General features: G+C 39.3%; 1 protein-coding gene across 1 annotated transcript in view; it reads right to left on the reverse strand.

Moving 5' to 3' along the window:
* Window positions 1-228: 228 nt before the first annotated feature.
* galnt2 (UDP-N-acetyl-alpha-D-galactosamine:polypeptide N-acetylgalactosaminyltransferase 2) overlaps window positions 229-14,693 on the reverse strand; it is a 145,190-nt gene continuing 130,725 nt past the window's right edge. Inside the window, exons 12-16 of the mRNA XM_061879723.1 lie at window positions 14,208-14,300; window positions 10,864-10,947; window positions 10,644-10,770; window positions 6,529-6,648; window positions 229-1,283 (exon numbers count right to left, since the gene is read on the reverse strand). Of these exons, the coding sequence (XP_061735707.1) occupies window positions 1,128-1,283; window positions 6,529-6,648; window positions 10,644-10,770; window positions 10,864-10,947; window positions 14,208-14,300 (580 nt within the window). The 3' untranslated portion in view covers window positions 229-1,127. The remainder of the gene's footprint in view (window positions 1,284-6,528; window positions 6,649-10,643; window positions 10,771-10,863; window positions 10,948-14,207; window positions 14,301-14,693) is intronic.

The following is a 14,693-nucleotide window of genomic DNA, read 5'->3' on the forward strand; positions in this document are numbered from 1 at the left end:
AAAAAAGCTTGTGGTGGCTCAAGACTTTTGCACAATGGTGTGATGATGACACTGTTGAATCAACATTGCAACATATTGACAAGTACTCTTAGTAACACAACATGTCATCAAGATCCCCAAAAAACGGAGGCCACAATAAATCCCTGCGAGGCTACGTCCTGGTAAGCGTGCTAAAGTCAGCCTCATACAACGGTGCTTCATTAAGGTCAGGGTCGAGAAACACTAATATGAGATTAGGTTATTTATTCCTGTTACCCTCAGAAAACCAGAGAAAGAGACAGTAAATTACACAAATTCAGTTTGATGTGGCGAGCAAAATAAAATCACAAAACAAACAGAAGTCGTATAAAACGCTTCCCCGAGGGAGCCGAAGAGCAGCGATAGTAAAGAAAAGACATCACATCAGTCCTCGACTGTCCTTTGGAGGGTGTTTCTTTTTTTCATTTTTTTTTTTTCAATTTGCTTCGTGAGAGAAGTAAACAAAAAGTGGCTGTTAAGAGATCCTTGTCGTCGCTTTAAAGAAGAAAATGAAGATGGTAAAGTGCAGCAGCCAGTGCTACAGCCTGAGGACAGACCACAACGCTTGAAAATGTTCAGTAAAATCCTCCACTGCCTGCTGTGGAAATCTCTTAAAAAAAAATATTCGCCTCTCTTCGTCTCTGATGGTCCTGTGAACCTCCACCCCCCGAAAACCCAAAACAAAGTTGGTTAACTCTGGCTCTGTTTGAGGAAAGTCTGAAGGAAAGAAAAAAAACCCCATAAGAAATAGAGTTACAAAATAAAATCACTGGAGTCCATTTTCACCAGCATTGAAGAAAAGAATAAGCCTGGAAGAGTTCACACGTGATTACCCTCGTGAAAGCGGCGATGACAAAACACTGAGGTATGTAGTCGTTTGGATGGAGAGCCTGTATCTTCATCATTAGCGACCCAACAGTCACTTCCTCTTCAGGGGGCCTCCCTCCGCTTGTCTGTTTTTGTGTTGGGAGGCAGGGACGGGCGTGTAAAAATATGACCTCCGACCCCCTGAGGAGGACCAAGACGGACTAGTTCATCCCCCGGTCGTCTTCAGAGTCTGTTGGTGTGTCCAGCTCCTGGGGTGGCGTGGGTCATGTTGCCCCACCCCCCTATGATTGTAAATTCAGGGTAAACTTCCACTGCTGGCTCAGGTTGGGGCTGCACACCTCCACGGTGAGACCACCCATTCGGGCACTGCGGCTGTCCAGACACAGGTTGCTGCCCACGTGACGAAGCTTCGAGTTGGACTCAATCTGCTCCCATTTCTGCAGAGTCAGCAAAATTAAAAAGCACAATAGGTGGACATTAAAGTGGGAATTTAATTAAATTTAGTTTGTACAGATAACAATTTAAACCAGATTAACAATCATGATGATGGATGATGAATACAAATACAGAATAATAGTTACTTTTTCTGGTCACGAGTAATTCATTATTTTTAAACATATATATTGCTGTTACCCGGACCTGGGCAAATTAAGGCCCGGGGGCCACATGCGGCCCGTTGAGCTTTTCAGTCTGGCCCACCGGACATTCCCAAATATTTTTTTTTTAGATCTTTAAGATGGAAAGTGTAGCTGCCATTATGATGTGCAGTGATGTTTTTTACCGACCGTAAGTCTTGAACTATACAAAGTATTTCAATGGCTGGAATCTGCGCTTATGGATGATATATCAGTTACTACGGCCATCTAATTAGTTACTATTCACAGTAGCTCAGACGAAGCACCAAGCAGTGTGGGTGGCGAGCGTTTCCACAGACGCGGAAGGAGATTTTCACAACAAAGTTCTAAAGCATGTGTGTCAAACTCTGGCCAGCGGGCCAAATATGGCCCGCCGTGTAATTTCACTTGGCCCTTGAGGCAATATCAAATTTACATTAGAGCTGGCCCGCCGCCGTAACACCGCATTCACCGCTAATACTCTTACTTGCCAACCCTCCCGATTTTCCCGGGAGACTCCCGAAGTTCAGTGCCCCTCCCGAATTTCATCCGGGACAACAATATTTGGGGTGCGCTTTAAAGGCACTGCCTTTGGCGTTCTCTACAACCTGTCTCCACGTCCGCTTTTCCTCCATACAAACAGCGTGCCGGCCCAGTCACATAATAGATGCAGCTTATACATACACACACACAAGTGATGCAAGGCATACTTGGTCAACAGCCATACAGGTCACACTGAGGGTGTCCGTATAAACAACTTTAACACTGTTACAAATATGCGCCACACTGTGAACCCTCACCAAACAAGAATGACATATTTCGGGAGAACATCTGCACCGTAACACAACATAAACACAACAGAACAAATACCCAGAACGCCTTGCAGCACTAACTCTTCCAGGACGCTACAACATACACCCTCCGCTATCACCAAACCCCGTCCACCTCAAACCCACCACCGAAAGGAGGCATTCAATTTTTATTTACATTTTATTTGATATGCCATTGATATTTTTTAATTATTATTGTTATTTGAAACTCGATTTTACATGTCACTATAAAGTTGTGTAAGCCTTGCTTGGTCAATATTCAATGCAAAACTTGTTTGGGTCCCTATTAAAAGGTTAATTTGTTCAACTTCGTCCCGCGGCTTTGTTCGTTTTTATATTTTGGCCCACTCTGTATTTGAGTTTGACACCCCTGTTCTAAAGCTTAGTGATGTATCAGATATATCATGTTGTAGGTGGGTTTATTTTGTACCCTTCACGTTCATATTTGACTGTTTGTTGCATTTGTGTTGCGTTTCACTTGATTGTAAAATGTGTCGATCAAAAGGCGGTGTGACATTCATATTTTGTCAATATTCAGCGTTTTATCCTTCACAGAAAAATGTAAAATTCCATTGTGTTTTTTAAGGCGGTCTGTCATAAAATTTTTAGTTTTCAGTCAGACATTATTGTGAGGTTTTGTATTAATGTTCATAAAAATATATACCAGCCCCCAGACACATTTTTTTCTCTAAATGTGGCCCCCGAGACAAAATAATTGCCCAGGCCTGCTGTTACCGATCTGTTTGATGAATTGTGGTACACTACTTTTAAGGTAGCTTAAGTGGCTCTTTACCAGTGCAAGCAACAGCCTGAGGGTTCCTGGTTCAATCCCCAGCTTCTACCAGCCTAGTCACATCCGTTGTGTCCTTGAGCAAGGCACTTCAGCCTTGCTCCTGATGGGTCGTGGTTAGCGCCTTGCAAGGCAACTCCCGCCATCAGTATGAAAATGTGTGCAGGAAGGTGTGTGTGAATGGGTGAATCTGGAAATAGTGTCAAAGCGCTTTGAGTACCTTGAAGGTAGAAAAGCGCTATACAAGTATAACCCACAACATAACATGCATAACATAACATAACTCGGGGAAATAAAACTTAAGCAATTAATTGAGAAAATAATGTTTTTCAGAAACACTTTAGTATGGGGAACATATTCACCATTAATTAGTTTCTTATTAACATGCAAATTAGTAACATATTGGCTCTTAACTAGTCACCAGTAAGTACTTATTAATGCCTTATTCTGCATGGCCTTATAATACAACCAGTAAGCCATTAACTAAGAGTCTTCCCTCAATAACCTCAGAATTATTGCTTATTAGTAACCCTAACCCAGTGACGTGCAATCAGGGGAGGCAGGTGAGGCGGGGCCTCACGTGCCACCATGGAAAGAAAAAAAATGTAAAAAGAAAAAAAAATAATTAAATTGTTATATATGTATCCAGTGATCATACTTTATAAAGTTATTTTCCATTTAACTTCACCAGTTTTAGATTATTTTTATTCAAAATCGCTGAATTTTCACATTTGCCGTTCAAATACTGAGAAGAGACTTGCGGTGAGTCAGCAGCCAGTTGAGCCTCACCATGGATTGCGCATTGACTCGGCTATCTGCTGGCTGCTGTGCAGTGAGACCGTATTGCTATATGAATTATATTATACATTTCCGTAATCTAGTTCGCTGAGGTATATAATGTACAGTGTATTTTGTCAACAACTGTATGTGTGTAACGTATTTCTTGTGCTAGGCAATTAAAAAACGGCTGCGAAGACGCACTGTGTGAGGCACCTGTTCTCCTGCCTCATGGTGATAGAGGGCGCTAGTGATCCCAGGGATCATTCTTGCAATTACTCGGCTGCAGAATAAGTGACAACAAGCTACAGTTAGCAAGTCAAGTGCAGCGGCAGCGATCGTTTATTTTTTCCACTCTCCTGGACTTTTAACATGGATGATTACATATCTAAAATAAAACAGTTTTCTAAACTGGACTTTCAATCGAAGCAGGAGGTAATAATTAAAGAAGACCAACACCGGAGCTAAAAGGTTTGCTTCAGACAGTGATCTCCATCGAGACAGAGAGACTTTTAAAACTGAAGAAAGATAAGGAAGACTTCTATAAACAAGTTATCGATGCTTTTGTTCAGAAGGAGCGGCACATGGACTTAATTTATAAGTAAAGGTAAGACCATAATAAAGTTTTTTTTATTAAATGTGCTTTTTTGTGTGCTACAGTTTGTATGTGTAAAGAATGCTGGTATGAGCTTTTAAACATAACCCGTTAACTGCTGCCAATCAAATGGGGAATAAGATGCTCTTTAGGGTTCATATGTTTATAAATCTGACTGATGAAGTCAGTGCCTCACCAGCCATGAACCTCATCGCACGTCACTGCCCTAACCCTTATATGTTCCCCTAGTGTCCAAATAACTCTAAATTAAGTCTTTGTTACTTAAAATATGTTCCCCATACCAAAGTGTTACCGTTTTTTTCATATAAAGTGGCACTTCAATTCAAGAGTCGGGGCCCCAACTTAAGAGTGTTTTGAGATACGAGCTGTCTTTCGACTTATTGTGATGCTTTAAGTTGCAAGCTGAAATTTGAGTAAGCCTGTAAGATTGGACCAAAAGACATCTGGTCTTACTTGCTAGCATTAGCTTATAGTTAGAGATCAACATAATTTGGTTTTATCAACCATGGCAAAAAAAAGGGTGATTGTGAAGGACAGTGCCGAGAAAAAGTGGATAAGTCATTGAACTGAAGAAAGAAATCATCAAATGCAGGACTTTATGATGCAAAATGAGCGTGCTAGTCTGCACCATACTGAATCCGAATGAGTCTAACGCCGGCGAAAAAAATCTAAATGGCGGACATCCATCCATAAAAATATGGACAAGCTGCTGATGGTGTGTTTGACGGCGGAGCAACTTGAAGGTGATACTGTAGAGCAGGACTAATCAACTTAAAAACAGCAGGTTGTCCCTGTCATATAGAGAATATTTTATTTGTGCTAGATCAGGGCAGTTAAGGCCCACGAGCCAACCTGGGTCCATGAAAGACATCAGACTCAGCAGTGAGTCCACTTGAAATCTTTGGAACATTTTTGCTGCAAATTCCGGAAAACAACCGAGCCCGCCTGTGATTTAGAAGATATTTGACTGGGGCTTTAGCAGTATGTACACTCCTGTTATATTAAGTAAAGGGAAACCTTGATTTACAAACACTCATTGTACAAACTTTTGGATGAACTAACCACACACGTGACACAGCGAATGCACGTCTACTGAAGTTGTATCCACCCGTTGTGTGCCTCGCAGTGCAGCCAATTTGTGCCCAGCAGCACATCCTTTGTGGACGGTCCGATTGCTCTCTCTGCTCATTTAGTCGTTACCAATTGTGCTAATTGCCACTCTGAGCGCCTTTTAAGTGTTTTTTAACCTTCTAACAGCATTTTCCTAGTTTTGCTAGTTATATATGAGTCCAAAGAAATCAATGGACAAGCGATGTGTGGTTCAAAACATCCACAGCATTGTAGACACTGCCTCCTCACCCTCTCTTCCTCTGAATGCCAAGACGATTAAAGTGAATTTGATCATTTATTCCTACTCATTGTAGCGACTTGGCTGTTAGAGTTAAGGAGCTTGGTGATTTCAAACAGTGAGTGCACCACAGGGCTAGTGACAGTGTGTGCGTGTGCGTGTGTGTGTGTGTGTGTGTGTGTGTGTGTGTGTGTGTGCGTGAGTCAGCAAGGGGGGATTGAATACAAGGGGGACAATTAATTTGTTGTTTATTTGACTCTGTTACTAAACAGTAACTTTATCCATCAACCCCTTGTTATGTATGTTTGACATACAGCACTGTATAACATTTTGTTGTGTTCAAAGTGTACAAACCTGTACTAAAAAATAGACTTGAATCAGTTATTCATGTTTAAATTGTTTATGGAGAAATTTGCTTCAATATAAGAACTTTTCGATATACAAATTACGTTCAAGAACTATTTAAGTTCGTAAATCGAGTTTCCAATGTGTCTTTAACAAGCACAAACATATTGCTTGTGTTTTAATATATGATTTTATAATTGAATTAATGACACTCCAACTTACCCATGCCCCTAACGATGACCAGCGGTATCGAACATGGACAAATGGATATTACTCAGTTGGTTTAGAAAACATTTGAAGGTATGCAGAGCCTCGCGTTGACAAAATATACCAAATAAGATGTTGTTGTGTAGTCGAGGTACCTGTCTGCTGTCGTTCTCTCGACAGCCCTGCAGCTTGATGAGGGAGCCGCCTGTTCTCTCCACCACAGTCAAGCACAAGTCCATGTGTTTGACTGACTTATCCTTAGTCAGGGCCCATTCCTTCAACAAAAAGTACAATTACAAAAGACAGTTTAGATGTGATGTGCAGTTTCCCAGTGATCATCAAAAACATAATTGGAGTTTTCCCTTGGCTAGACTATTAAGGCTTCTTCCGTTCTCATTCATCTCATTTTATTTCACTGAGCTTTATACTTCACACAATGAAAAAAAGTGCCTTCATTCTATTCAAGGATGCCATTACTAACTTTAATAGAGAATTCAAGGCACATAACGGCTCTGCAACATCTGCAGAGGATAATTGCACTAAGGTTGTACCAGTGTCGCATCATATTAAGATCCTCTGTAGGCTCACAGAATGAGGAACGCCTACCCACCTCCATTAAACCATTGTTCATTGTGAAGTGACACTGGAAAAGTGGTATAAATTGAACATTTAGAAAGAAGGCCAGATAGGCAGCCATTGTATCATAACGAAACATCACATTCTGCTGCAGGGTACTAAAAAAAGTGTAAAATACAATAAGGTACGAATAAAAAATGCACTAAATAGTCTATGCAGACCATGCACTAAAAAGTGTACAAAAGGATGCACAGTTAAAGTTGTTAAGATTTAATGGATGCACTTAAAAAATGGAAGCTGTTTAACTGTGGTGGTTCATTTTAATAGGACTGTGGTTGTTGTATTTAGTGCTGGTTTACCAAGGCACAGTTTCTAATACGTTGGGGCGTTCATGTACTGCAGATCAGTGTTTCTTAACCATAGAGCTCCGCTGTGGTCTGTTTGGGATAATAGATTACTATTTGAGTGTTGATGTTTTTAAATATGACTCGGGCCCCTCTGTAGTGCAAAAGTTGGGCCCCAAGATAAAAAATGTAAAGACCCACTGCTGTAGACAAATAGGTTCATCGAATTATTACAAAAAGCTTAGTTTAGTACTTGAATACCACTGCAAACTACGACCAAGACCATCAATAACATAATTACCATTAAATATGCACAGGAAAAGAGTTTAGTGTCCAAAATATACCAAGACCCAGACCTCAGCAAAAATGTTGACATTGAGGGAAGAATGCAGCTGAGTTAGCTCCAGCGACCCCGAACGGGACAAGTGGTAGAAAATGGATAGTTTGGATGTGTCTTGGGGCCGATGTGTGAAACAAAAATTGAGCTGTTTGGCAACAATACCCAGCAATATGTTGGGAGGAGAAAAGGTGAGGCCTGCAATCCCAGGAGCACCATCCCTACCGTCAAGCATGGTGGTGGTAGTATTATGCTCTGGGCCTGTTTTGCTGCCAAAGGAACTGGTGCTTTACAGAGAGTAAATGGGACAATGAAAAAGGAGGATTACCTCCAAATTCTTCAGGACAACCTAAAATCCTCAGCCCGGATTTTGGGTCTTGAGCGCAGTTGGGTGTTCCAACGGGACAATGACCCCAAACATACGTCAAAAGTGGTAAAGGAATGGCTAAACCAGGCCAGAATTAAGGTTTTAGAATGGCCTTCCCTAAGTCCTGACTTAAACGTGTGGACAATGCTGAAGAAACAAGTCCATGTCAGAAAACCAACATATTTAGCTGAACTGCACCAAATTTGTCAAGAGGAGTTGTCAAAAATTCAACCAGAAGCTTGTGGATGGCTACCGAAAGCGCCTTATTGCAGTGAAACTTGCCAAGGGACATGTAACCAAATATTAACATCGCTTTATGTATACTTTAGATCCAGCAGATTTGGTCACATTTTCAGTAGACCATAATAAATTCATAAAAGAACCAAACTTTATGAATGTTTTTTGTGACCAAGTATGTGCTCCAATCACTCTATCACAAAAAAATAAGAGTTGTAGAAATTATTGGAAACTCCAGACAGCTATGCCATTATGTTCTTCACAAGTGTATGTAAACTTTTGACCACGACTGCAGGTGTGTGTGTGTGGGAATGTATGTATTTATGTATGTACCAATTTTCCCTCCAATTTTTCATATGTGTGAGCAAACGCCAAAACTCCTTGAGCATTCAGTGGCGCACATGTGAGTGACGGCAGACGTGCTCACTGTTTTTTCTTTTTATTCAATTCTGTGCGCAGCCTAGATTTGCCGTGCGCAGAGGACGTGTGAGCAGTGTGCAATTGCACAGGTGCGTACCTTAAAAGGAAACGTTGGTATGCACTGTACATATGCGTGTGAAAATCTCTGCACAATATACGTCTGATAGAATGCCAAAAACGTTATGACAGACCACCTAAAAAAACAGAGTGTGACACCCAGGATGTACACGAAAATAAATACAGTAGGTTTTACAATACTGACTATGAACAATAAAACACTGAATATGAACAATATATGAATGTAGATCATTTCTTACTTCTCAGACCACCTCTTTAATCGACATCGTTTACATATTATAATTTTAACACAAAGAGTAAAAAATACAATCTGACAAAATATCACTTTTCCGCAGAGCTTTGTTTAAAAATCTGCTCCGGCGTATGCCTCTGACACCCGAGTTTAAGACTGGCTGCTCTGGAAACAAATCCCCCCCACACTGCTTGGTGCCTCATCTGCCTGGAGCGGCTATGACATAAAGTACCATAATAACCAGTATATCACTCAAAAGCGGGGCTTCCCACCATTGAAATATTTTCTATAGTTCAAGTTTTACATTAATTTTAAAACAGCACTGCACATCTTATTGGCGGCTAGGGCTGGGCGACATTGGCTTTTATTAATATCGCGATATTTTTATGCCATATTACGATATTTTGCCTTGGCCTTGAATGAACACCTGATGCATATAATCACAGCAGTATGAAGATTTTATGTGTCTACATTAAAACATTTTTCTTCATACTGCATTAATTTATGCTATATGCGAAGAGGGAAATCACAACTAAGTCAATTGACCAAAACTGTATTTATTAAATACTCTTCATTCTCTCACGTGTGACTTTTTAAACGAAAGAACAAATTAATAGTGTTGCTACCTTTTTGCAGTAACACTTCTGCTGCATACTTTGCATATTGCTGTTGTCTGCTGAATATCTTCCCACTTGAAGCCAAACCACCGCCAGATGATGTATCCCCTGCTCTTTATTTTGGGCATTTATTGTTCTTCCTCCATTTGTGATCAGTTTCGCACCTTCTCTCGCTTGCATTGTCACAAGCTCCGCTCCGCTCAACCTGCCTTTAGCTAACATTAGCCATGCTGCTACCTCTCTGCTTGGCGAGAGCGTATGACGCTACACGCGTGACAGTATGTGACGTATGTAAGAAGGCGGGCTTGTTTTACGTCTCTGTGAGAAAGAGAGACTAGAAGAAGTAAGAAACGCCAGTAATGTAATGCCCGCAGCTAAAAGCAACTGTGTGAGAACATATAATCGAATATTACGATATAGTCATTTTCTATATCGCACAGAGACAAACCTGCGATATATCGTTTATATCGCCCAGCCCTTTGGCAGCTACAACTTTGATGTTAATGGTCTAAAAAACTATTTGGAAACGTATTGAAAATCTTAAAATGTATGCGGCCTACAGGCCGCATTTTTCCCAGGTCTGCTGTAGTCAATTTGCCTTATATATTCATTACTAGCTATAAAAACAAAAGTGTTCTGTGTTTTACAACTAAAGAAAAAATAACTATATTCAATATTTTGTATTGTGGCAAAGACATGTCTACATAAAGGACAGAATGTGGTGTTTTTCCCCATTAAGTCATCCACACCTGGTTGGTCTATTTTGAGAAGAAACGCAGGCACTACTGAAACTCACACACACAAACATCCACTTACTGCATTCTGAGAGCCTTAAGAAGTCTCATACATTTGACACCTAGAGATATGCAGGAACAGCTTATTGCTAGAGTATACGTAATAAAGCAAACTACAGTAAAGTTTACTAGCTTAGTACAAATACAATTTATATATGCAAAGGGGTGATTAAATGTACCTTTTAGAATTGATATAAGCACCACCATCTGGGCTCCCAAAGTTGAGTTTAGACAGGCTGACGTATGTGTGTTGTCGTGGTAACACTACCTGGTTTCCTCCGGCGTTGTGGCATTCGTAAACGCCCACCACTCCATCAGCAAAATGTCCCAAGGTGTCCAGGCAGTTTCCTCCCTGTTGTAATGCTCCAAATGCAATGTCTTGGTGATCAGGGACCCTTCATACACACACATTTGTTTGATCAAATACAGTAATGAAATGTTGTGCTGTTATAAAGCACACAGAAAAATAAATCCAGTCCTCATCTTACCGCAGCTCAGGGTAGACATTCTCCAGGTACCATTTAAAGGGCTGACAGGCTAAACGCTTCTTCATATCCAAACGACTCTGGATGCTGAGACAGAAGGTGCGAGAGGCTTGTCAGTCAAGATGACAGCTGTGTTTGTGCTTAAATTGCAGCGCCATTGAAGACAAGGATTAGAGAGCCGCTCTGTTGCCTTTGGGGACATGGCAAAAATGCTCCCAATATGTCACAAAATATCTTATTTTCTTTTCAGTCTCTGCCTCTGTCATTCTAGAGGGATTTTGTTGCTATGCAAGCAGAAAAAAAGCGCATGAATGCAATTTTAAAACGATTCTTATAATTACTAACAAGGGCACTGAGAGAGGAAGCCAAGGTTGTGTTGTGAGTGCAAACACAATCTAAAGGTCTTCTACTATGCAAAATTGAATTATTAATGACGTTTTAACAGTTTTGTGAGCCCGAGCCCATTCGAGAGCATCGAACACAAGAAAAATCTATCATCTCCGTCACTTGCATGCTCCCCTTTTTTGAGAAAAGGTGCTTAAACGGTCACTTTTCAAGTTTATGACATCATGAAAAACACCACTTTAGGAATTACAACCTACCACTTGACTGAGGCAGTAGCACATCTTAAAATAAAGCCTGTAGTTTAGCCGACTCAGTCAGCTACAGACGTGGGAGCTGTAAGTTCGATCACTTTGTTTTTCTTCAGCGAATAAGCTAACCTAACATGATGTGGCTGTAAGTCACAATGTGAGTGTATTGTTAGCACTTTAGCGCACACTGCTGTGTTAGTGCTGCTAACGTTTGTGTTCTCCTGTCCTATTCCTTATGTCAGTGGTTCTCAACCTTTTTTCAGTGATGTACCCCCTGTGAACATTTTTTTAATTGAAGTACCCCCTAATCAGAACAAAGCATTTTTGGTTGAAAAAAAGACATTAATAAGTAAAATACAACACTATGTCATCAGTTTCCGATTTATTAAATTGTATAACAGTGCAAAATATTGCTCATTTGTAGTAGTCTTCCTTGAACTATTTGGAAAAAAAGATATAATAATAACTAAAAACTTGTTGAGAAAATAAACAAGTGATTTAATTATAAATAAAGATTTCTACACATAGAAGTAATCAACTTGAAGTGACCTCTTTGGGGATTGTAATAGAGATCCATCTGGATTCATGAACTTAATTCTAAACATTTCTTCACAAAAAATTAAATCTTTAACATCAATATTTATGGAACATGTCCACAAAAAAAATCTAAAGAAAATCTAGCTGTCAACACTGACAACATTGTTGCATTTCTTTTCACAGTTTATGAACTTACATTCATATTTTGTTGAAGTATTATTCCATAAATACATTTATAAAGGATTTTTTAATTGTTTCTATTTTTAGAACATTTAAAAAAAAATCTCACGTACCCCTTGGCATACCGTCAAGTACCCCCAGGGGTACGCGTCCCCATTTGAGAACCACGGCCTTATGTTAAGCTGTTATAAATGGTATCGGATGAGTTGGACAACTGCACAAGTGGATTAAGATCAACAAATTATAAGATGATCAAATTATATTTTCCACTGTCAAGAGCCATACAATTTTACATTACAGCTTTTGCATTGAAATTTAAAAATAAAATATGATTTGACAAAAATAATTTCATTCAATATACTGTACACTTCAGGACAAAAATATTAGTCTCTGAGGAACTTTTTAACATTTCTCAAAATTACTGCCCAATGTTCCAATATTCATAACATTCCTGAGAGTAAAGCATTTGTTCATGACATGGACTAATTTTGGTACTTTTTCAAATCTACTTTTCGAGATGTCGTTATGTGAGGTTTGGTGTAAAACATACATCGTCACAATGATTGGCCTCCCTACACCTGAGCATTCAAGTAGGTTTGAAGCACACCCATACAGTCAACCGCCAATAATACTTAATTTACGTTCCGTAACCTGTGTGATAACCAAGCTTTAGCAACATTGTTATTATTGTAAGAGCGAACACTGAGGAACGGTTTCGCCTCACGACAGCATGCTACTGCAATAGCTGTAAGTTAGCAGGTCCAGCTTCCTCAAACTTCACAAAGTTTAAGTATCTACCACCAACTCCCAAAATAGTGTATTCTCCAAAGAATTCCTAAGAATCAGGCTTCGGTCCAAAGCAATGATCGGACCAGATTCCAGTTACCCCCGCCCACTGACTTTGATGGGTGCGTTTAACAGATGAAATAAATGAATGAAGCGCTGACACACAGGTTCAGGTAATTAATAAATTAATCATTAAATCCTGAAATAATTACTTAAATTGCGAAATAATTGATTAAATTGTGAAACTATTAAATCATTATTTAAATCGGGAAATAAATAAATCATTAGACAACGAATCAAATCGAGAAATAATACAACTACTAAATAATTACATTGTGAAATAAGCAATTTAATCATGAAGTAAATGATGAAACCTATAATTAAATGATTAAATAATAAAAATAATTTTACATTAAAGAAATTATTGGCACATTTAATAGGAAATAATGTATTTAGCTCCAATTACAATTAATTAATGACGTAAAGTAATTACATACATTTCTTTTACATAAATTACCCAATACCTCTTTAATTTTGTCCCATTTGACCCTCCGTATATTATGGCGGACTCACCCATTCCATTTCATTGAGAAAAAAGCCTTTTTATTTTATTTCAAAAGAAGGGCTAATCATTTTGTCCTCAAATGTATATATTTGAACATTAATGGTTAATAAAAAAATAAAAAGAGGAAAACCATGTTCTAATATTTAAAAAACATGAAAATATGATGACTTGTGCTGCTTCTAATCAACATATACATCTTCCAACAACTAAATATTAAACATTGTAGACAAGAAATTGCATGCTAGAAAACATTAAAACATAACTTTACAATAGCTAAAGATGCAAATTTGAGACTACAGGGGGCGCCAATGGTTTTGTGTCCCTCACTATAACTGCAGCAGTGTTGACACTCTGGTGCTAGGGAACATGCGATTGCTATGTAAATTCACAAAGTCAAGCAATATTATCATCTTCTGCATCAACCAGCAAGAAGGCAAACTGGACACCACGAGCTACCTAAAACCTGTTCTGGTATCATTTGAATGGCGTTTTCATAGAATGTGTTTGCTTTGAAGCAAATTTGCACACTTCTCAGTAGCACACATCACATTATGTTGCACTCTTGTAATCAGGCCAAATCAGGCATTTGGCTGCCAAACACAAGAGTTGCATTCTAATTAGAAATCCGGGGCCATTTTTAAACACCAATTCATGTGATATGGTGTGTTTTGAAGATTAGGACTTACTTCCCGTAGGGCACATTTCTTGCCGAGGGGACCGCGGCGTAGTAAAAGTTTTTATACTCGTCCATCCACACCTCGGCGGCTCTTCTGGTGTTCCTGAGATGGAGAGAAGGAAGGAAGATGGTAAAGGTAATAGTTTAGCATATTTGCGAAATACTCATTAAAGATACATAGAAGGAGAGTACATTTATATTAGCGTAATTCAACATGTATGAAAAGGAGCTCGGAGAAACAGAGTTTATTTATTTCCCATATCAATAATGGAAGAAATAATCAATGCAATAGATTGTTTACAGTGTGCAGCAGCAATGTTTATGAAAGCATTTGACACAATTAATTGTAATATCTTAATTAACAATTTAGAACAGTATGGCGTCAAAGGGGTGGTCTTGAACTGGGTACAAAACCAACATGAAGCAATACGTGAAGTTAGGCGAACACGTCCGTAGCTTTAAATATATCTTGCGGCACACCCCAGGGATCAATGCT

This window comes from Nerophis ophidion, linkage group LG02 (genome assembly GCF_033978795.1).
Source record: "Nerophis ophidion isolate RoL-2023_Sa linkage group LG02, RoL_Noph_v1.0, whole genome shotgun sequence".
NCBI lineage: Eukaryota > Metazoa > Chordata > Actinopteri > Syngnathiformes > Syngnathidae > Nerophis > Nerophis ophidion.